Genomic DNA, 23,905 nt, shown 5'->3' with positions numbered 1-23,905 from the left:
ATCCCTCACTGTCTGGAGGAGGAACAGTCTGGATCACTCACTGTCTGGAGGAGGAACAGTCTGGATCACTCACTGTCTGGACAAGGAACAGTGTGGATCCCTCACTGTCTGGAGGAGGAACAGTCTGGATCACTCACTGTCTGGAGGAGGAACAGTCTGGATCCCTCACTGTCTGGAGGAGGAACAGTCTGGATCCCTCACTGTCTGGAGGAGGAACAGTGTGGATCCCTCACTGTCTGGAGGAGGAACAGTCTGGATCCCTCACTTAATGGAGGAGGAACAGTCTGGATCCCTCACTGTCTGGAGGAGGAACAGTCTGGATCCCTCACTGTCTGGAGGGGGAACAGTCTGGATCCCTCACTGTCTGGAGGAGGAACAGTCTGGATCTCTCACTGTCTGGAGGAGGAACAGTCTGGATCCCTCACTGTCTGGAGGAGGAACAGTCTGGATCCCTCACTGTCTGGAGGAGGAACAGTCTGGATCCCTCACTTAATGGAGGAGGAACAGTCTGGATCTCTCACTGTCTGGAGGAGGAACAGTCTGGATCTCTCACTGTCTGGAGGAGGAACAGTCTGGATCCCTCACTGTCTGGAGGAGGAACAGTCTGGATCCCTCACTGTCTGGAGGAGGAACAGTCTGGATCCCTCACTGTCTGGAGGAGGAGCAGTCTGGATCCCTCACTGTCTGGAGGAGGAACAGTCTGGATCCCTCACTGTCTGGAGGAGGAACAGTCTGGATCCCTCACTGTCTGGAGGAGGAACAGTCTGGATCCCTCACTGTCTGGAGGAGGAACAATCTGGATCCCTCACTGTCTGGATGAGGAACAGTCTGGATCCCTCACTGTCTGGAGGAGGAACAGTCTGGATCCCTCGCTGTCTGGAGGAGGAACAGTCTGGATCCCTCACTGTCTGGAGGAGGAACAGTCTGGATCCCTCACTGTCTGGAGGAGGAACAGTCTGGATCCCTCACTGTCTGGAGGAGGAGCAGTCTGGATCCCTCACTGTCTGGAGGAGGAACAGTCTGGATCCCTCACTGTCTGGAGGAGGAACAATCTGGATCCCTCACTGTCTGGATGAGGAACAGTCTGGATCCCTCACTGTCTGGATGAGGAACAGTCTGGATCCCTCACTGTCTGGAGGAGGAACAGTCTGGATCCCTCACTTAATGGAGGAGGAACAGTCTGGATCCCTCACTGTCTGGAGGAGGAACAGTCTGGATCCCTCACTGTCTGGAGGAGGAACAGTCTGGATCCCTCACTGTCTGGAGGAGGAACAGTCTGGATCTCTCACTGTCTGGAGGAGGAACAGTCTGGATCCCTCACTGTCTGGGGGAGGAACAGTCTGGATCCCTCACTGTCTGGAGGAGGAACAGTCTGGATCTCTCACTGTCTGGAGGAGGAACAGTCTGGATCCCTCACTGTCTGGGGGAGGAACAGTCTGGATCCCTCACTGTCTGGATGAGGAACAGTCTGGATCCCTCACTGTCTGGAGCAGGAACAGTCTGGATCCCTCACTGTCTGGAGGAGGAACAGTCTGGATCCCTCACTGTCTGGATAAGGGACAATGTGGATCCCTCACTATCTGGAGGAGGAACAGTCTGGATCACTCACTGTCTGGACAAGGAACAGTCTGGATCCCTCACTGTCTGGATGTGGACAGTCTGGATCCTTCAGTGTCTGGAGGAGGAACAGTCTGGATCCCTCACTGTCTGGAGGAGGAACAGTCTGGATCCCTCACTTAATGGAGGAGGAACAGTCTGGATCTCTCACTGTCTGGAGGAGGAACAGTCTGGATCCCTCACTGTCTGGATGACGAACAGTCTGGATCCCTCACTGTCTGGATGAGGAACAGTCTGGATCCCTCACTGTCTGGAGGAGGAACAGTCTGGATCCCTCACTGTCTGGAGGAGGAACAGTCTGGATCCCTCACTGTCTGGAGGAGGAACAGTCTGGATCCCTCACTGTCTGGAGGAGGAACAGTCTGGATCACTCACTGTCTGGAGGAGGAACAGTCTGGATCACTTACTGTCTGGACAAGGAACAGTGTGGGTCCCTCACTGTCTGGAGGAGGAACAGTCTGGATCTCTCACTGTCTGGAGGAGGAACAGTCTGGATCCCTCACTGTCTGGAGGAGGAACAGTCTGGATCCCTCGCTGTCTGGAGGAGGAACAATCTGGATCCCTCACTGTCTGGAGGAGGAACAGTCTGGATCCCTCACTGTCTGGAGGAGGAACAGTCTGGATCCCTCACTGTCTGGATGAGGAACAGTCTGGATCCCTCACTGTCTGGAGGAGGAACAGTCTGGATCCCTCACTGTCTGGAGGAGGAACAGTCTGGATCCCTCACTGTATGGCACAAATTTCTGGATCCCTCACTTTATGGAAGAGGAGCAGTCTGGATCGGTCACTGTCTAAAGGAGGAACTGTCTGGATCCCTCACTGTCTGGAAGAGCAGTGTGGATCCCTCACTGTCTGGAGGAGGAACTGTCTGGATCCCTCATTGTATGGAGGAACACTGGATCTCTTGCTATGGTTAAAAATAATCTTTCCAACAATTTATTGCCTATTTTGTTCTAAAAGTTAAAACTTATTTTGCCAATGTATCTTTAAAAAAACAATGAAGCTGTTATTAATAACAAGAAGTAATTTACTAAGCTTGACTCTCTACAGGTCTGACTGAGTTGATTTATTTTCCATTCAAACAAGCACTGGAAACATTCTGTGGTTTCATTCCAGGGACTAGAAATTATTTGAAAGGTTGAAAGCATATATTTACTCGTTAAATTATATTTGATGCTTAATTTAGTTGTGCTTCCTTTTTTTCTGCCATTTGGCCTCTCTGGAAATGATCAGATTCCTCTGCAATGTATCTTTTCAAAGGTCTCATTCTGGAAATGGGAGGGAACGCTTTATCAATTTGTAATGCCATTTGACATTTTTAACGGTACTGTCATACTACAAGTACCAGGTTGGATTGATACCACTTTAGAACAGTGTTAAAACAAGTTTGCTGAAATTTTAGTATTAGTGAAATGGCAGTGGATGGGTCAGTTGGTTCTTTGCCAACATTAAACAACTTAGTTTAAAAATAAGATTAAGAAAAATATCTAGGGAACTAATTGCCTTGGAATTATTAAAAAGCTTTATTTGCAGCAGTTATAATTATACTGCAGCTGACAGGGACTGAAGGACTCGAGTAAGTCTTCACATTCTTGCCAAAATTCAGTAGAGTTTCCATCACTGCTGAGTAACCGAGTTACATTAATGTAACAAACTGTATAGTATATTTGATCTACAAGCCTAAAGTGATAGAAGTGTTAGAGCTCTTGAAGCCAAAGAAAGTGAGAGTGTACCATCCACAGTTGCAACTTGTGGTGATTGTCCCTTTGAGGAAAACACAGTAGGAGAGGGTCACCTGACTTGAGGGACCAATTGGAATGAGAGTCACTCAACAGGATGGAGTCCTCTCTTCGGCAGAAGACTTGTCGAAGACATCAAGGCACCATGGCATTTGGTGGGCTGCTACGGGGCAGTTGTGGGCCTGGGTGGGATTGTGTTTGGTGCAGACTCGATGGGCTGAAGGGCCTCTTTCTGCACTGTAGGGTTCTATGATCTATGATCTACTGGTCTCTGGACAGTTATTTTTATTAATAAATAATTTTTGTGTTTCTAATGCAGATTGTGAACATTAAATAACTTCAGATGTATATGTAACTCCAACTATCTTGTCAATTGGGTGCAAAACGCTGCCATGGAAACCTCCTGTTCTTAGGCAACTATTCGTAAATTACTAAATATATGAAAGAATTGGAAACCTATTTGCATGCTACTTATTGATAAGTCCTTTTGCCAATAGAATAACCAATAGGATAGACCAGTTGTCAGGGTGACAGGGAACACTACAATTTCTGGAGTTGTGGATGGCATAGTATCCAAATCATCCCTGCTGAAAAGTGCATTAGTAGTCAATTTTGCTAAATACAGAATTGGATTCCGCTGTGATGAAAAGTGAATAATTCTGCTCATGTTTACTATCTATGTTCACATATGAAAATGTGGAGATGCTGGCATTGGACTGAGATGGGTATAATAAGAAATCTCACAACACCAGGTTAATGTCCAACAGGTTTATTTAGAATCACAAGGTTTTGGAGTGCCCCTCCTTCATCAAGTTAGTCAGCTGGTGTTGTGAGGCTTCTTACTGTGCCCACATACGAAGAAGTACCATTTCCACCAGAGTTTAAATTGGTGCTTATGGTTCCATACATTTATAAGAAATCAATTGTCTATAATGAATTAGAAGGGAAGTAGCCAAAACTAAAGATCCAAAGCTATGAAGATAAATGTGCATTTTTGGGATAACTTGTTAATAGTTTACTTATAATTGTTTATTAATAAAATGAAAAAGCTTTTCTGTCTAACACAGCTGTTAAAGGATTAGTGAAGTTTAAGACCTGTACTGGGAGTAACAGACAAGATAATTTTGTTTCTCGTTCTGAAAAGCTTGAGATTAGAATAATTAAGCTAAAAATAAACACTCTTCATGAAAACATTCTTACATTATTAGAAAATTCCCACAGTGTTTATTTCAAGGTTAGATGAGAACATTAATTTAACACAATTAATGAACATAAATAAAACCTTACCCACAGGGATGGTACGTCCTTGGATTTTGTCAGCCCAGCCAGCATAGTAACGCAGTGTTTTAATTGAGCCATCTAAGTCTACAAAGTATGCATGGAGGAAGAGCTTTCCAGAGTCAATAGATTCTATTGTCTTAAATAAAATGAAAATTTTGCCAGTCAGTGATATTAGTTCTAACGAATTATAGCTAAATCAGCTCTAACTTTCCGAGAGTGCCTGCAGCTATCTCCAATAATTGAGAAGTTAAAAATTCATCTTAATTTAAGAATATACAAATGATGTAAAGACTTTTATTAAATAACCTATTGCAATGACCTTCAGTGTAATTGTACCATTCCATGAATCATGCCACACATTATTTTGTGATGATCACCTAACAGGGCCTGAGCTGGTTGAGTGTCTGGTCAAAATAGTTGATGAATATAGAATTTCTTCTCATTAACATTAAAGTAACAAAAAAAAATGCATTGAAACTTCTGTCAGTAACCTTTGGGTAAATACGTAGGACAACACAATTCTGTCTTTTCCTGACATTTAAGTATGCCCTCATGTTAATTTATTGAAATCATGTAACTGAAATGCTTAATAGAATGCACAGGCACTGCTATGAACCTGTGTGCGTGTGGAGGGAGGTGGGGGAGGGTGGAGAGAAACGGATTGTTGTCTGGAGGCTGCAATACAGATTTGAAAAGTGCAGCCATGATGATGATGGGCACATTTTCAAGTTTGAGAATCAAGGTGTATTTATACTGTACCTTTCCTCAGAAATTTAAGCATAGAAGTGAGTATGAGTTGGAGGGAGCTCAAATTCCAACTTTTGCTCCCTTCCATAGAGTCAATATCAACAACAACAATTGTGTTTATATAGTGCATTAAATTTAGTGAAACATCCCAAGTCATAAATTCGCATACTTGTTTTCAAATTCCTCCATGGCCTTGCCCCTCCCTAACTCTGTCATCTTATCCATTTCTACAATCTCTGTTATGTCTGCACACCTCCCACTCTGGCCTATTAAGCATCCCAGTTTTAATTCTTCTACCATTAACTGACATACTTTCAGCTGCCCAGGCTTTAAGCTTGGAATTTCTTGCTGAATCCTTCCACCTCCCTATTTCTCTTCCCTGCTTTAAAGAACTCCTTAAAACCTACCTCCATGGCTAAAGTTTTAGTCATGAATCTTCATATTTCCTTGTGTGGTTTGACAAATTTTGTTTGAAAATTGCTCTTGCGAAGCACATTGAGTTATTTTACTATGTTAAAGATGGTATAGAATTACAAATTGTTGCTTTTCAAGAATGACATCCACGTAGCAGTATGTGATCACTAAGAGTGAAATTTTACATTTTTTTCTCTAAGTGCTGGCTGTGTCGAGAAAACCAGTGTGCAGTTTCCCAAAATTGTGGATGGCGTGCCAATCAAGCATGCTGCTTCTTGTGGCTCAAACTTCTTGAATGTTTTTAGAGGTGCACCCATCCAAGCGAGGAGAGAATATTCTATCAAAGTCCTGACTTGTACCCTGTAGATGGTTAGGTGCATTGGCCATGCTAAATTCTTCTTCAGTGTGGCTGAACGGGCACTGGAGTGCGGCCACTAGGGGATTTTACAGTATCTTCATTGCAGTGTTAACGTAAGCCTACTTGTGATTAATAAGCAAACTTTATTTTAATTTTTAGATGCTGGACAGGCTTTGGGGAGTCAGGAGGTGAGTTACTAGCTGCAGTATTCCTAGCCTCTGGCCTGCTCTTGCAGCACAGTACTTATATGGCTAGTCCAGTTCAAATTCTGGTCAATAGTAACCCCCAGAATACCCCCAGATGTTGATAGTCAGGGATTCAGCAATGGGAACGCTATTGAATGTCAAGGGGCAAAAGCTCAAATCTCTCTTGTTGGAGGTGGTTATTGCCTAACACTTGCGTGGTGCAAATGTTATTTCTTACTTGTCAGCCCAAGCCTGGATATTGTCCAAGTTTTGCTGTATTTGGAAAGGACTGCTTCAGGTAACTGAGTTGTTGTGAACAGTGCTGAACATTGTGCAATCATCAGCAAACATCCTGACCACAATGGAAGGAAGGTCATTGGTGAAGCAGCTGAAGGTGGTTGGGTCTAGGATGCTGCCTTGAGGAATTCCTGAAGAGATGTCAGTGAGATCATTAATCTCTAACAACCGTACCATCTTTTTTAGTGCTATGTATAACTCCAATCAGCGGAGAGTTTTCCCTTGGTTCCCACTGACTCCAGATTTCTAGGGCTGTTTGATGCCACATGGGTCCACCACATTCCCAAGAACCAGTTCTAGCAGCGCCTCCTTTCACATTTGACTAGAAACATACTGATGTAGAAAATTGTCCTGAACACATTCGAGGAACGATTGCTCCTCCCTGCACTTTACACCACAACTATCCAAATCTATATTTAAATAACTAAAGTCTCCCTTAATAACTACTCTATAATATGTTGATCTGTAAGAAGCACTGGTAATACAAAAGCATATCATAACAGTAACATTGGAAGCTTCGCATGTATGATCTTGCAAATGTAAGATAAAACTCACACTTAATATAACACGATCTCGTTCCATCAAATCAGCAAGTTTATTCAGAAGCTTTCCTCTTTCAGAAGCATCCATCCTGCGCCATGGTGATCCAATCTGAAAAGCTTCCCTGGCAGCTTTTACTGCTTTGTCAACTTCCACCTGAAAGGGAATAGTTCACATGCAAAGCAGTCACACTGAGATTTCTTAATGGTTTAACAGTGCAGGCAACACTATCATAATTAGGCAGTAGGTAACAATACAGCAGTTAAAATTAAGACACCATAGGATGGAATATTAAGATCTGACCTGATCACTCGCTTTTCTACATATTACACATTAAAGCTTGAAGGAATGGTTACAAATATATCCACTTAGCCTTTCATATTCCGTTTTTCAATGCCAAGTATGGACACAAGAAGATTTCGTGATCAGTGATGTGATTGATGAAAAGAATTAAAATTAACGTACTTAAAAAGAAATAGGTCTAGTAATTCAGCCCACACAGATCCTGTTTTACAGGTACTAAATCATCTCCTAATCTTCCAACAGGAATGAACATGAAGACTGCGGTAAACTCCTGCCACATGGTGAAATTCAAAGGACCACTTGAAGCCTCCAGTACAAGATTAGTTTGGATTGAGACTGCCAGTTAGTGCTAGTTTTAGCTACATTCAGGAAAACCAGTTCTATGCAGCATAATAAATGGTCATAAAGAAACCACCAGCAGCAACCGGCAGAGTACATTTTTCAAAATTTATTTATTAATAAACTTAAAAAGTCTATTTATTAATATCATAAATAGGCTTACATTAACGTTGCAATGAAGTTACTTTGAAAATCCCGTAGTCGTTACTCTCTGGTGCCTGTTCAGGTATACTGAGGGAGAATTTAGCATGGCCAATGCAGCTAAGCAACACATCTTTTTGGACTGTGGGAGGAAACTGGAGGAAACCCATGCAGACAAGGCGAGAATGTGCAGACACTGCACAGATAGTGATCCAAGCCAGGAATCGAACCCTGGCACTGTGAGGCAGCTGTGCCTCTGTGCTGCTCGTGAAGTTCAAGAACAGGAGCATCCTTCTTATCCAATGCACCCCTTCTGACCTGATCACTTGCTTTTTGACCCAGTTGCGCCCCCATCCGTTTGTGCTTACAGGGAGCTGCTGTGATCACAGTTATTGTTACTATCAATAACTCGCTGGGTTTGTGAAAATTATGGCACAATCCAATATTAGGGCACTTTAGGCCTTACCATTTAGGATTGTACTCGGGGATGCCTGCACATTAAAAATGGATTTCCAACAAATAATATTTACATTGATGAGGCAAGGCAGTGGTGAATTTTATTTGGAATTGGTTTGGCTATGATTTAGAAAAATAAATGTAGCTGTTACCTTAGAATACTAACAGGAGTTGGCCACTCGGCTATTCAAGTCTGTCCCACTATTCAGTTAGACCCTGGCTGGTCTGTATTACAATTCTAATTAGCTCTCAGATTGTTATATAAATCCAACTAATGTCCTTTACAGAAGGGAACCTGTAATCCTTGTCTGGTTTATATGTGACTCCAGGTGTGCACCAAAATGGTTAATTCTTAACTGTCCTTGGAAGTGGCGACACTTAGTTGTATTAAATTGCCAAAGCAATCCAAGAAGAAGACTCACACTATCTTCCCAGTGTAACTAGAATGGACAATAAATCCCAACCTTGCCAGCATTGCCCATAACCCATAAATTAAAAAAAAGGAACTGGAAACAATTACTTATCAGGGATTGTCTATCTGTTTCCCAGCTATGTTATTAAAAACATAGATAAAGCTTAGGCAAAAAAATAGACAGTTCCAAAGCTAATAGGAGCGAAGATTTGTGAGAATGATCTAATATATAAAAGCTGAAACAATTTTCTTCTGGGTGCTGACTGACTATATGTGCAGTTCCAACATTTTCTGTTTTTAATATTCTCTGCTTTAGTTTATTCTTCATTATGCAATTCACAATATAAAGAGGAATGTAAAAAGAAAGGAAAAAATGGTTCTTTCTTTTGTCCCACTAAAAATGGCAAAAACAATGTCCGCAGCAACATAGCTTGTTGCCCTAGCAATTACTTATAGAAAAAGGCACCTGTGGGCATAATAGCATTATCCATTCTCTCATCTGTACATGGAAAATGAATGGCAGTGAAAAAGACCTTTAAGTGAGCTGTCAAAAAATGGATTGAGGTAATTCAATTACTGTTCATCTCGTAATTCCTGCCTGGTCAAATATCAGAGAAACTAAGAATGGTGGTAATCTAATCTTAAGTAAATCTATACTTTTTTATTCAGTGTAAACAGAATTCTACCTTTTAAATACCATAATTTAACTTATAGCCCGAACTTACACTTATCATTACATGTTTGGAAATTACTCCTCATGATTTAATCTTTAGAATTTAGAACAAAAGTCCAGTAAACTAACAAAAGTGAGGTTCAAAAAATATGATTCTTTCATGTTGTGCTATACTTAAATCTTTAAAGAAGGGTAAGTTTTCTTTTAATAAAATTTGCCTTTTTTTAACTTGACGTTTGTTCATTTCTCTGAATCTCTGGATGGCGTGTACAATTTTGTCTTATAAACAGTCTATTCCCAGGATTCTGTCGATAGATAATACTCGTTGGAGATATATAAAAGTCACTTGGATGATTACACTCTGACCTTCTTTCATCTTTCTTTGAAAGTGAGCCTGCAATGGCTGTGGAGAATCGTAAGATTCAACCTGTATCCTACCATTGCACAACATAACATCTTGGAGCATGAAAATGAAGATCCTGCGACAGTAACCTAAATAGTGAGAATAATATCAGACCTAAAAGGAATTACCAGTTTTTTGAAAACAATTTGGCTCATAATCTACAAGTGACTTACATAACAGTGTTACTTGATCCTGCATCGAAGGATATTTTTTAAACATCACTGGAAGTAGGTGCCTCCTGACTTCTGCCACCCATGATTGTTGGGCAGAAGCAGCTACTGCCTGTAGTCAGGCAAGCAGAGCCTAAAATGGCACTGGTATATGACTTGCCTCCTCTGACCGCAGTTCATCTGGTTCCAATGGGAGCTGGATCTGCCCAACAGAATTGAACTCCACTCAAGATTTGGATGAATGAAAACCTGACAATAAGTTGGCACTTCTAAGGGTCACAACATTTAGGTCCCTTCACCAACTGAGTTATTGCAAACAGAATGGCGCAACACAAAAAATGTCCTCATTGTGCAACAACATCACAGTTAAATTCTGATATAATTTGGAGGCTTTCCATAAGGATTGTGGGGCCCAATTCTCCCATCGTGACCTGTAACTTTTCTAGCAGGTCCAGTTGGGAGAATCGCAAATCAGCCATTTTCTGGGGTTTGGCATATGCCGTGAATGCACGTGTGTCTCCCAGAGCCAGAGAACAGTTTGCGGTTGACACCGTGCTGGAAAGTGGCGGGAAGAGAGGTTAAATAATTTGAACGCTTTTTTAATTTTAAATATATCTTGCATGTCATTATCGGGCCCGGCAAGTTCTGTGCCGGGTCCGATAGCAACTCCCACTCTGCCAGGAGTACTTCATTCCGGCTACTATAGAGTAGCTCCCCACGTTCGGGGAACAAGCAGGAGATCCCGCCGGAATGAAGCGGGGGGTGGGGGTGCAATTGGGGCCCCCAGGATATAGGATGGCGGGGTGATGCCCTCAGGCATGGGCATCCTGGCAGTGCCAGCCTGTGCCACCTGGCTGGCACTGCCTAATGCAGAGTGGGCAAAGTGCCCATGCTCATGGGGCAAGTTGGCACTGCCCACCAGACATTGGGCAGTGCCAAAGGGGGTGGGGTCTATTGTGGGCAGGGCTTAGAGGCAATTGGTGGGGGTGGGAGGTCCCACTGCCACTCTGCATTGGGATTGGTCTGGACTGAAGGGACGGCAGTGATTGGGGCAGGCTGGGGAGGTGGTGTTCTGCTGGAGTGGGGGGTCTGCCTTATGGGGGGTGTCTGCTGGGGTGAGGGGATCACCACTACTAGGGGGTGGGATCAAGGCTGGCCCGAGAATTATTGTGGGGGCCATGATCATTGGGGAGAGGAATGGAGGGGCAACACTGCGGAGTCTGGATTGGCCAGCGATCAAGCTGGCCAGCAACCGTGGAAATTGACAGATTGGGACCACTGCACATGTGCAGAGTTCCAGAACTGTCTTTTAAGGCAAAGGTAGATTTTTGAACAGTAAAGGAATTAAGAGTTATAGTGAGCGGCCGGATAAGTGGAGTTGAGAGCGCACGAAGATCAGCCATGATCTTATTAAATGGTAGAGCAGGATCAAAAGGCCAAATGGCCTATTTTTGCTCCCAGCTCTTATGGTCTTATGTTTTAATCTAGCAATGACCTAAAGTGGACACAGCCTAAAAGGGAAACTGTCAGACTGTGGCGTGATTAGGTCCCGTCCCCCAGGTTTTTAATGAGATTCCTGATTGTGACCTCCGCATTGCACAGAGTGGAGAGACTCGAGTGTGAAGCTGCACTGACAAAACAGTCGTGATCTAGAACAGTCATTTTCCCACTAAGTCAGCACGTTTGGGAGAATCGCCTCTGTGATTTCTGCATTCCACAAATTTTTCTTTTCTTGGGATATAGGTAACAAGAGCTGCGTTTTCTACTTGTCTCCAGTCAACCTGAGATGCAGGCCTTTTCTTTGAATCATTAAAATGTTAATTACTGTTCCCATGATGATCAAGTGGTGAGTTCCAGAAGATTGACCCAGCAATGATAAAGCAACAGCAATAACATCCATATTAGGATGGTGTAAGAAACTTAGCAAAGACAACACAGTTAAAATTCAGGGGAATATGATTGGAATATTTCTTGTTGGAGATGATTTTAATCTGGCACTTAGATGGCTCAAATGTTACATATTGTTTGCCAAACCAGGCCTGCATTGTCACTTAGGTCCTATGTGGTCAAGTAGGGCAACTTCATTATCGGAGGAGTTGTGTATAAAAATAAAAACTATTCAATCATTAGGAAACAACTCCATTCCTGACTCTATGGGAATAGGACTATAAAGATATTGGAAAGGTCATTGACAAAGTAGTTGAAGATCCTGCTCTGGTGAACTTCTCCTGGGTTTACCAATGGTTGGTTTTGAACAATAACCATCATCTTCCCCTGTGTAGTTAAAACTCCAGCTATTGAAAGCTTTCTGCACTTTTATCTATTGGCATCAGCTTTGTTAAGATCCTCAGTGCCTTAGTAGGTTAAATATTGTCTTGATATCAAAACCAGTGCATCTGGATTAAGAATGCCATGAGGTTTGGAGCCATATGATTCTGGCAGAAACCAAACTGAATACTGCTGAGCAGATTATTGGTGAATAGAAGTTGTATAATGACACGATTGATGAGTCCTTTCCACATTATGCTAATGATTGAGAAAATGTTAATGGGTGACAATTGGCCAGACTGGATTAGTCCCGTTTCTTGCAGGTAGGATGTACTTGGAAATCTTCCACATTGTTGGCACGTACCAATGTAATAACTGTCCTAGAACAACAAGGGAATCAGTAAATATATTTGTCCCACTAGCTATACTATTAACAAAAAAACCTTAGCAAACTATATTTCCCTTTTAGGCCGTGGCAACTTTAGGTCAATGCTAGGTTAAAGCATAAGACCATAAGAGCTGGGAGCAAAAATAGGCCATTTGGCCTCTTCAGCCCACTCTACCATTTAATAATATCATGGCTGATCTTTGTGTGGACTCAACTCCACTTATCCGGCCGCACACTATAACTCTTAATTCCTTTACTGTTCAAAAATCTACCTTTGCCTTAAAATTATTCATTGAGGTAGCCTCAGCTGCTTCACTGGGTAGGGAATTCCACAAATTCACAATCCTTTGAGTGAAGAAGTTCCTCCTCAATTCAATCCTAAATCTGCTCCTCCTTATTTTGAGACTATGTCCCCTAGTTTTAGTTGTCAGACTTCTTACTTAGTTTCACCCACCAATAGAAACTACCTCCCTGCTTCTATCTTATCTATTTCTTTCATAATTTTATAAGTCTCAATAAGATCCCACCTCATTCTTTTAAATTCCAATGAGTATAGTTCCAGTCTACTCAGTCTTTTCTCATAAGCCAAAATGTCGCAATGGCAGTTCTCTATTCCATTATTGATGAATCTACCAGTAAATAATATGTAATAAAAATAAACTTCACTACAGTCAACCATGAAGGCTAAAGACCATTAAAGGAAAACTTTTTGTAAGATGTATATGATTGCCTCCTAACAACACTGTTGGGAAATCAAAACAAATTATTTTATTATCATAAAAATTGCTGCTCAATTGGCTTTCTTTATTCTTCTTAGTAACTAAAATGGTAAATGTGTTAAAATTATGGAAATCATATAATTGTGACTATTTTCATATGAGAATGATATACAATAATTACAATGGACTGAAAATTGTCTCATACATAACTTACAAAAACTGCACAAACAATTTGGTTTCTACCAGCAGCTGCTGAAAAATAGTCCAGAATTGCTAGACAAGTAACTATGGGTGAATAAAAAATACCACTATTAATATGCAAATAGGCAGCAATTTATAGCGATGAAGAGATGCAATGCAGATTGTGGGCAATTTACAGCACTTCATCTTAGCCTTCGTGAATCAACATATTTCCCTTAATTTCCCTGTGATCTTCATATAGTTTCAGCATTTGTACATTAGTTGTTTATTAAATTCACCACGAAAGGTTAACTTCACTAATTAATAGTGTAAACATCGTTTCAATAGTGCGATGGTTGTAACTAACTGCTATCTTCTTCTTGCCCAGAAGTTAATCAATTACGAGTGCAGAGTTTGATTCCTACAGCCAGCGAATAATTGCTGGACTCTTTAAAAATGTAATTTTCCCTTAAATATGAATTTCCCTTTCTGTATCATTTCTCACAGTCTCTTAACTCAGTCTTTCTTTCCCTCTTTTGATTTCTCTTTCTGAAGCTGAATCACTCACTAATCCACCTTTCTTCTCAATCCTTCTTCTGTTCACCTTTCAATCTTAATCTAAATGGTTAACTGTTAGCTCCATTGTTTTCTAAGGTCTAAGATACCTTGTTGCCCTTATCACTTGCAGCCAAAACGCTTGAAATCAATGATGCAGGAACAAGTCTAACTTACAAGGCATGTCATGAAATGACCCATTGTAATAAGTTCTGGGCTACAGATGTATACACACATAGGGCAGAATTTTCCATCTTCGAAGCTAAGTGCAATGGCGAGTGGGTTCCATGGCACATTTCTCTGAAGTCAAAATGGTGGGAAATCTAGCTCGATTCTGTGCCATAGCGTTTGATTTTACCATTTTGATTCTGAGTGCTGGGTGGACTTGAATCTGGGAGGATTTCAGATCTGACTTTTAGACCTGTTCTCTAGTGCCCCCATACACAGCTTGCCTGCAAAAATATCAGTGATTCCGAACTGCGCTGCAAAGGCCTGTAGGTGGGGCTTATCATGCTCAAAACACTGTACTTCTGATCAGAACCTCCAATTACGCTTGCACAGTAAAAAAAATTGAAGAACGCTCCCCTGCCACATTGCTCCCTGGCCAGGTAATGCCTCCCTCTGGCCACCGCAGATATTACCCCACCTCCACAACATTACTGTCCCCTCTTATCTCCCTGCCCCCTGCCACCCAGACTGATCGTGACCCCCCCCAGCCCCCTTCCCCCCACCGATCATATGCATAATGATAGTGGACACCCCCTGCCCTGCCGCCCCCTCCTCCCACTAGAGAGCCATCTGACCCGCCTCCCTCCCAAGCCCTCCCACCACCAATCTGAGTCAGACAGCCCCTGTAAGCTCTGAACATACCTCCTTAGAAGCTGGAGCACCTGAATCGGATCTTTGCAGATCATATCCGTTTTGTGCCAAATCTGGGCGGGTGAACGCGGTGGTAAAGGGACAAGTGCTGGTAAGTTGGGTATCCAGCCCATTAATTCAATGTAAGTGCAGTTAAATTGCTGTCACACCCATTTCGCGTGTGGTTCTGATCGCTGCCATTTTCAGCCATTGGTAAAGGGGGAACAGTTGTGAAGACGATCATGGATCATACTACTCGCCTCACTCCTGACTTTACCAAGTTTTTGCGCCTGAAAACAGGCGCAACTTGATAGTAAAATTGGGCCCATAGAGTCATAAAGGTTTACAGCATGGAAACAGCCCTTCAGCCCAACTTGTCCATGCTTCCCAGTTTTTACCATTAAGCTAGTCCAATTGCTCGTGTTTGGCTCTGTCAGAATCTCATGAGTTATCCACATGCGAGCACATCTCTGATCATCTGATGGTTTGGGAACTGATTCATCAGCTCCACCATTGTTTAACAGGATCAAAGGTCTGTTTGCCATGTTTAAATGACACCTGAGCAAACACATTTCACTCTCCTTGCCCAGCTGTTTCCAGGAGACTCGCAGAGACAGCAACCATGCAGAAGAAGGCTGTACACTGCTTTGGGCATGACACCCTCTAGGCCTCGATCAGAGTAGTACAGCAGCAGAGGGAAGTCCTTTACCCCAGGGATGGATCAAAAAAACACACCAGCCTCACCTTTCTAGCTTAGGAGACCAGAGCAGTTTAGAGTAGCTGGCGCTTATACCCGGAATGTCATCCCACGCAGGAAGAGGATGAATGATCTCACCTGCCAGGGTAAATCAACATTTATCTGCCTCCAATATCAAACTCTCATCAAATTATCATGCCCCCAAAGAGCTACCCTCTTCAGGGATCTTGCACAACATTAGCGGGAACACATAACAGCACTTTCACATCCCCACCATCTCATTCATCATGCTGAACTCACTTCACACTCAGCCCCTTCTGGGGAGGGCCCACCACACATCAAGGACATGCATGTTTTAAAACCTCAGCTCCATCCCTTCTCATCACATTCCTTTCTTCCGTATGTATTCAGTCCAGGCTGGCCCACAACATAAGGGAATCATCCCAAGCTGCAGCCAAAATCACACCCCTCACCAGATTTGGGGAGGATGCCATTGAGCTGGCTGATGAGGATAGGATGACTCCTGTGAGGAAGGGAAGATTGGTTCTCCCAGCAACCTAGTACAGATGACACCTCCATGAGCCTTCTGTTATACCCGCCTGTGAACCGAAACAACCTTCTCTCTCTTTTAGGCACCAGCAGTTCTGGGCACAGGTAGAGAGCCTACATAAGCCCCAGCCATTAGACCACCTCAGAGGAGAAAGATGAGGAAGCCACTGAAGAAGAGCTGTCATTGCATTCACCTGCACCCTCCACCAGCACAGAATCACACACCTCGGTGGATCATTGTTTTATATTAGGCCCAGGATTATTTAGAAGAGAACACCTCATTGACATGTCTCCACAGCAGTCAGAGGCAGGGACATCCCAGAACTCAGAGGTCAGCCACCCCCTCAGTCCAAGTCAAATGATGAGCTTCAGCGATCAGTTGCTGACTCAATGTTAGAGATGCAATGACAGGTGGTGTAACATCAGGCAAAGATACATGCATCACTAAACTACAGCAAAGGATGGAGGAGTGCATTTGCATACTGCCTAACATTGTGACTGACGTGCCAACACCATGAGGTCAGCATGAGAAGACTGGCGACTGCGATAGAGACCTTGGTCCAGCAGGTTTTGCTGGATTTGTGTTCAGTCCTGGACACCAAGGCCACATATACTGGTGGGGACCATCAGTAGCTAGGCAAGAGGGGCAGGGGCACCTTGACATCCCTTCAGATGTTGTCAGACATACTGAGATTTTCCAGCATTTTCTGTTTTTGTTTCAGATTCCAGCAGTATTTTGCTTTTATCAATATGCTAATCCTACCTTCCCTCCCATATCGCTTGCTCCCTTTAGCCCCAGGAGCTATATCTAATTTCTCCTTGAAATCGCACATTTCGTTTCAACCACTTTCTGTAGTAGTGAATTCCACAGATTCACCACTCTCTGGGTGAAGGTGATGTGAAATCTGCTTCCTCCTGCAATCAGCTTCTGAACTCACATTCATGCTGGCCAATGTTTCCGGCAAGGGATGAAGAGGGGAGGCACCAGGGCCAACGTGGATGCAGGCAGGGGGTTTAATCATTGCTAGGTAGCCTCCTGAAGACTGACCATAAGTATTCAGGAGCTTCAGGATACTGCATTGACATTCACTGTATTGTACTACATTTGAATTCTGTCTGTATTATGGCATCTGGACCTGCAGCCCATGTCAGGTGGGGTGGAAATGCCTGTACCTAGTTTGCCCCCTCCCTGCCCCAGTTTTCAGATGGTTGCCTGTGGGTTCTTCTGGAGACAGTGAGATTTTGGTGCCATAAGAAGAAGAGAGGGGGCCAGTTCACCAAACCAAAAACTCTAGTTTAGTGATGCATGTACCTTTGCCAGATGTTTCATTGCTTGTCATTGCATCTCTAGCATTGAGTCAACAACCGCTCGCTGATGCTCATCATTTGACTTGGACTGTCATAGGTGGCAGACCAGATGATTGGACATGATGTTGCTCACCGGACATGGATCCAGTGCAGGAAAAGGTTCACTGACCTTCAGCTCTGCCAGGGTGAGTACTGAGTCCATCTGGAATTATAGGTAGATGTCTTTGTGGGATAGTAAGACCTGTTGATGCTCACAGCTATGAACTACAGAGTGTAAAATGGTACATATCCCCATTGCCTTAAAAGACTAATGAGGTTAGATGGCTGGTATGAGTGAAAAGGTGTGGAGGAGCAATGTGATGGGTACCTGGACTTGTGCCTTTAGGGGTGAGGTTGGAATGTTCTGGCATGTAGAGGGAACACTTACGAAAGCACTTTTGTCCTTACCAGAGAGCAGGAGAAGATGAAAGGTGGTGACGTGCCAAATCTTCTTATCTTAACTCAGGTAGAAGAGGGAGTTTGAGGTGGTGTGTGAGCATGGAGCCAGTTCCACTGGCCATGGAGAGGCTGGGGTTTCAGAGGAGGATGTTCTTATGTTCTTATGGATAAGTGGACAATGAAGAGATGAAGGGAGGATATAAGAGATGTAGGGGAGTAGTGTTAGACTAAGATGTGAAAACCAATTATCCCCATTGCTCACCCATTCAGAACACTTTTTTGAGGAATGTATCCACTGTGAGAAACAACCAGACTGCATGTGCTGTGACTTTGTAATGATGGTCACATCTGACATTTTCTCTTCCTCCCACAGATCCATCCACATGATGCTACAGAGAACCCGAGGACTCTCCCTTGACCTTGAGGAGGTGCAAATTCTCCCACTTTTTGTCAAGGAATGTGGCTATGTTTTGCTGGAAACATGATAATATAATGCAGGAATCATATCCTAATCAAACCCCAGAATTCAGTAGCTTCAAGAGATCTGTTTGAGTTCACACTAAGTGCACTAAGTGCAATGTCAACAAAATGAAGAAGATTGTCATTGACTTCAGGAAGGGTAAAGGAGAACATGCCCCTGTCTATATCAACAGGGATGAAGTAGAAACACTTGAGAGTTTCAGTTTTTCAAGTTTTCAGATCATCAACAACCTGTCCTGGTCCCCCCCATGCCGACACTATAGTTAAGAAAGCCCACTAGCACCTCTACTATCTCAGAAGACTAAGGAAATTTGGCATGTCAACTATGACTCTCACCAACTTTTACAGATGCACCATAGAAAGTATTCTTTTTGATTGTATCACAGCTTCGTACGACTCCTGCTCTACCCAAGACCGCAAGGAACTACAAAAGGTCATGAATATAGCCCAATCCATCATGCAAACCAGCCTCCCATCCATTGACTCTGTCTACACTTCCTGCTGCCTCAGCAAAGCAGCCAGCATAATTAAGGACCCCACATACCCTGGACGTTCTCTCTTCCAACTTCTTCCATTGGGAAAAGGATACAAAAGTCTGAGAACATGTACCAACTGACTCAAGAACAGCTTCTTCCCTGCTGCTGTCAGACTTTTGAATGGACCTACCTTGCATTAAATTGATCTTTATTTACACCCTAGCTATGACTGTAACATTACGTTCTGCACTCTTGTTTTCTTCTCTATGAACGGTATGCTTTGTCTGTACAGCGCACAAGAAACAATACTTTTCTTTGTATGTTAATACATGTGACAATAATAAATCAAATCAAATCAGTATAACTGTAGTATGATTCAATAATACATTTTAAAATTAGAAGCATTTTACTGCATCTCCTGCTCAGTTCATACACCACCTTTCAACTTTATAACAAGAACAGCAAGCCCTTCTTTCACATCATTAAATTTAACACACAAGTGAATTAAAGTTAGTCCATTGTGGCCTTCAGTGACACAGAGTCACTGAATTCCAATCTAGTAAGCGTTCTCAGATACTAATCTCAGATTATATTTGCAGACTACACCAAAAACTATGGTTACAATTTAGCAGCTGTGTTTGCCACACTGCCAGGGTAGCAATGTTAGGGTGGCAGTGTCAGGGATGGACTCTCTTGGGAACCCCAATGATGGAGGGGGCTTGGATCCCCCTTATGTGTTGGGGGGGAGGTGTTGGTGGAGAGTGTGCCAATGTTGTGGTGGGGAGGGAGGGGAACAATGTACCAATATCTTTGGGGTTGGGGGAGTGCCCTGATGACTTTGGGGAAGGATTTCCCTGGTGCTTGTGGCGGTGGAGGGGGGGGGTGCGGTGGTCACCCCAATGCTTGTGGGAGGGGCATGGGTCCTCCATGTCCATGAAGGGGGGGTTTATTTCTTGCACAGATTGGAACATCCTTTAAAGATGGCACCCCAATCTCTACAGAGCCAACCATGCCAGCTTTATTAGGCCCCACCCCTTCAACAGACAGTGCAAACCACACTCTAGATTCTCGGTGCACCAAGAACTACGTGCCGATTCTCAGCTGAAACCGACACTCTGACAAATTTTGGGGAAGTTTCACCCCATTACTGTAATCCTTGTTGTTTACTGCATTTCTGAATTTTATATCATCTGCAAACTTTGAAGTTATGCTTTGAAAGGCTACCATTCACCATTACTCTCTCCCTTAGACAATTTGAATCTTGTTGCCACCATACATTTAATCGCATGGGTTTTAATTTTGTTAACAAGTTCTATTATGTGGTGCTTTATCAAATGTCTTTTGAAAGGCTATTTACAAAACATCAACCCTCTCCAAAACTACACTGATTAATGGTGAATGGATGTCCTTCAGACTGATTGGGAGTTTAAAGTGGTGTTCTCTCAGTTTTAAGAACACTATATATTACTGGTATTCCAGAGTTGGGTACACGGAGCTACATCAAAGAACTCAACTGGGTTAGTCAAGCACTTTTCCTTTAATAAATGTGTGGTGCCTTTCATTTATTTGTTGATACTTAACCGAATGTCAATTAATTCTGGCCCAGATTATTGTCTCTGAAAGTTCTCCCACTCTACTATGAGGCAGACTGGCCATATTTTCAGGTTCATCCCTCTCTGTGTTTCCTTTCAAATAGATCTGGTAAAATTTGCACATATCATGCTTGAAGTTACTCAACACTGTATTCCAAAATGTTATTTTCTGAAAGATCAAGGCACCCTTCCATCATCAGTAATCATATGTTAAAAGAAGATTGGCAAAAGATGACCTGTTTTAGACTATTTTTTGAAGTTCCTGTGTTATTCTCTTTTGGTTTCTAATAGTGAAGTACAACTTTCACAGAAGAGAACCATCACATCATTATGTTGTAAGTTTGCATAATGATGAATGGGAGAAAATATATACTATGTTACAACAAGGCCACTTTTAAGTAAGTAATTAAAGGACATTTTTCCTTAATGTTTTGAATATGATATTTATAGATATTAACCAATAGAAAACCAACCTAGTTTATATTCAGTCTGGAGCATAGATATTACAAATGCTACAATGCAACTTCCTTAGCCTTCAAGTTACTGTTCAAGTTATTCTGAAATAAACACATTTCTTCACCCAGCTGTTGCGATCTTGTAGTGCTGGTTGTGGTATTTCAACCATATGAGCATTGGAGTTCACAGGAACTTCGCTGTTCTTCAATAACCACGGTTCCCTTACTATACTACTACCTACAATTCTTACCATCCCTACTATGGGGCAGCAAAGTGGCTAGCACTGCTGCCTCAGCCTCAGGGATCTGTGTTCAATTCCTGGCTTGGGTCACTGTCTGTGAGGAGTCTGCACGTTTTCCCCATGTCTGCATGGGTTTCCTCCGCGTGCTCCTGTTTCCTCCCACAGTCTGAAAGATGTGCTGGTTATGTGCATTGGCCATAATAAATTTTCCCTCAATGTACCCAAACCCAGGTGCTGGAGTGTGGCGACTGGGGGATATTCATAGTAACTTTATTGCAGTGTTAATGTAAGCCTACTTATGACACTTATAAATCAATATTCTTTTTAGAACTAAAGAATAAGAATTTTATTATGTACTCATTTCAATCACCAAACAGCATGTTTCTCTAATGATGCTTAAAGTCAATTCGTTTTGTCCTTCATAACGTTACTTCAGAGCCGCTATTCATTCAAAAATTGTAAAAAGAATAAAGGTACTAAATAAAGACCGTCTAGGTTTGACATGATTTTAACTTCAGAGTTAATGTATGTCTTATTATTCAAACCCAACCATCAAGAATGCAATCTCTCTTTGAGACTAGCAATAGATACTGATCTACAATTAATTAACGTGTTTAGCATATGGCTTCATCATTCATCCTTGAAATAAAAGTCAGATATGGCAAATCAATGAGCTCTGAATACTCTAATTAGGCATTCAGAGCAGACAAAGCAGCAGTGTTTAAGTACAAGCAGGGATTCAAATATAAGCTCATTTCAGTTGTTGTCCTCACGTGTGAGGCGACTGACCAAAAAACTTAGTAAGTACATAAAAAACCCCCGAAGCACACACGCCTGGGAATGGTTGAAAAAAAAATTGTTGAAATTATTAAATGAACCCACCTTGTCGCCTTCTTCCACGTCGCAGATCTTCTCTCCTGTAGCAGGGTTACAGGTAGCGAATTTCTTACCGCTGCTGGAGTTGTGCCACTCATTATTTATAAAAATCTACAATAAACCAACAAAATAAAAACACCTAAAACATTGGCAACGATTCAAAATAACACCGCCGGGAGATAGCTATCCCCAAAGTCCACTGCACAGCTCGCTAACTTTCTGTTCCCAGTTGAGTGCAGCTCTACTTTTACGGACACGGGGAGCGGGGGCGGGGTGGGGTGCAGCAATACCAATTTGTGTGAATCCTCTCTCTCTGAACATTAACAGGTTGGCCTGCTTCTCTACTTTATACAACAACACATGGGACAAGACTCCTCAGATTCATTTCTTTCATCCTCAGACGCTCCAAAACATGTTTTTTTTTAAAGTCATTGTTTGGGAACATGTTTTGTCTTAGTTGTCAAGAAATATTTTAATCTTCCTGATTATTGCACCGGTGAGATGAGGGTTCTTGCTGCCGGCTGCTCGCTACATCTCCGGCTGCAGCCTCCTACTTCTCCCGTAGCTCTGAGTAACACTGAATGGGAGCACGGCAAAAGCGATTGTTGTTTCAATAATAACACTGCACTGATAATCAACTCAGCAATAACTAATGTTTCCCCATCATTTACTCCGCGGTGCCGCGAACAATACCTCCTAAGCCTGCTAAAGAGTTTTGTTTTTTGGTTTACATTCCACGTCCAGGCATTGTTTTTAGTTTCAGATCTGCAACAATTGATGTTACAGCAGCGGGGGGAAAGCACAGGGCTGCAGTCGGGGAAGTTGTCAGTGCTCAGACTGAAATGAAAGCACTCACCTTGGTGTGTTTGATTTCCAACTCGGGAACTGGCACGGGCACATTGCGGGGTTCTGGCGCAGGACTTTCCTGGTCGGCACTCATGTTGTGCTTGTTTGCTTGTGTTCCTGGAATAGGCACAGTTCAAGTTCAGGCTTCCTTCCCTTTTCTTCCAAAAATAATAACTTACCAACAAAATCAGAAAAAAACAAGTTTGCAGCACTCAGCTCCTCTTGTCAGCCACAAGGTGTTGAAACAGAGTTATTAAACACTACTCACATTCGGAGAACCGATTGGCTGAAAACACGGTACAGTACATTGGCACGTCCAAAGGGCAAATCCCCACCCCTCAGCAACAGCATATAGAATAACCCAAGTCACGGCAGATTGAAAACCATATGTGATCGTTCCTAACAAGTTGATGATATAGCGCGGTGGTTATATATTTGATAAATACTATGTATAAGAAAGCCAAATCCATGAAAACCAAAGCTCCTAAACAATCTGGAAAGATCCGTGCTAAGAATTACTAGGTAGCTGGAAAGTTCATAACTTTAGTTTCCCCAATACACTTGAACTATGATACAGTTTTCATTCTTTGCAATCACATACATCTATAGAACCGGGGTAATCCAGAATGTCATTCCTCTCCCTACCTCACAGGGAATTTACAGTATCAGTTCTTTTGATTTCTTACTAAATTGCCTAAATTGAACAACTCATGAGATTTGCATATCTGTCAGATTTTTTATTCTTCTCGCACCTGCACTTAGACCAATGATAGCTCATTGCAAATGCAAGTAACCATTCATGAGATTTTTGGCTGCGCCAACTGATGTAACGATTGAATTTTCCTTCTTTGTTTTTGAACTCTTCCAGTTTGCCAACGTTCCCACAGCCTAGTTACTTTGCCA

The 23,905-nt window shown here is 42.6% G+C and overlaps 1 protein-coding gene across 2 annotated transcripts in view; it reads right to left on the bottom strand.

The window, feature by feature from the left end:
* Positions 1-23,238, bottom strand: part of LOC145343078 (retinal dehydrogenase 2-like) — a 72,932-nt gene extending 49,694 nt beyond the window's left edge. Inside the window, exons 1-4 of one of the 2 annotated variants that reach the window (XM_080188924.1) lie at positions 23,013-23,238; positions 22,163-22,267; positions 7,194-7,334; positions 4,644-4,773 (exon numbers count right to left, since the gene is read on the bottom strand). In XM_080188924.1, the coding sequence (XP_080045050.1) occupies positions 4,644-4,773; positions 7,194-7,334; positions 22,163-22,267; positions 23,013-23,096 (460 nt within the window). In that variant the 5' untranslated portion in view covers positions 23,097-23,238. Of the gene's footprint in view, positions 1-4,643; positions 4,774-7,193; positions 7,335-10,078; positions 10,753-22,162; positions 22,268-23,012 lie in introns of those variants that run through there. The other variant, XM_080188926.1, reaches the window with a different exon arrangement.
* Positions 23,239-23,905: the final 667 nt, after the last annotated feature.

Source organism: Carcharhinus amblyrhynchos, chromosome 5 (assembly GCF_965287045.1).
Source record: "Carcharhinus amblyrhynchos chromosome 5, sCarAmb.v2.hapA, whole genome shotgun sequence".
Classification (NCBI taxonomy): domain Eukaryota; kingdom Metazoa; phylum Chordata; class Chondrichthyes; order Carcharhiniformes; family Carcharhinidae; genus Carcharhinus; species Carcharhinus amblyrhynchos.
Note: the sequence above shows the minus strand (reverse complement) of the source record. Positions and strands in the feature narration are given on the sequence as shown.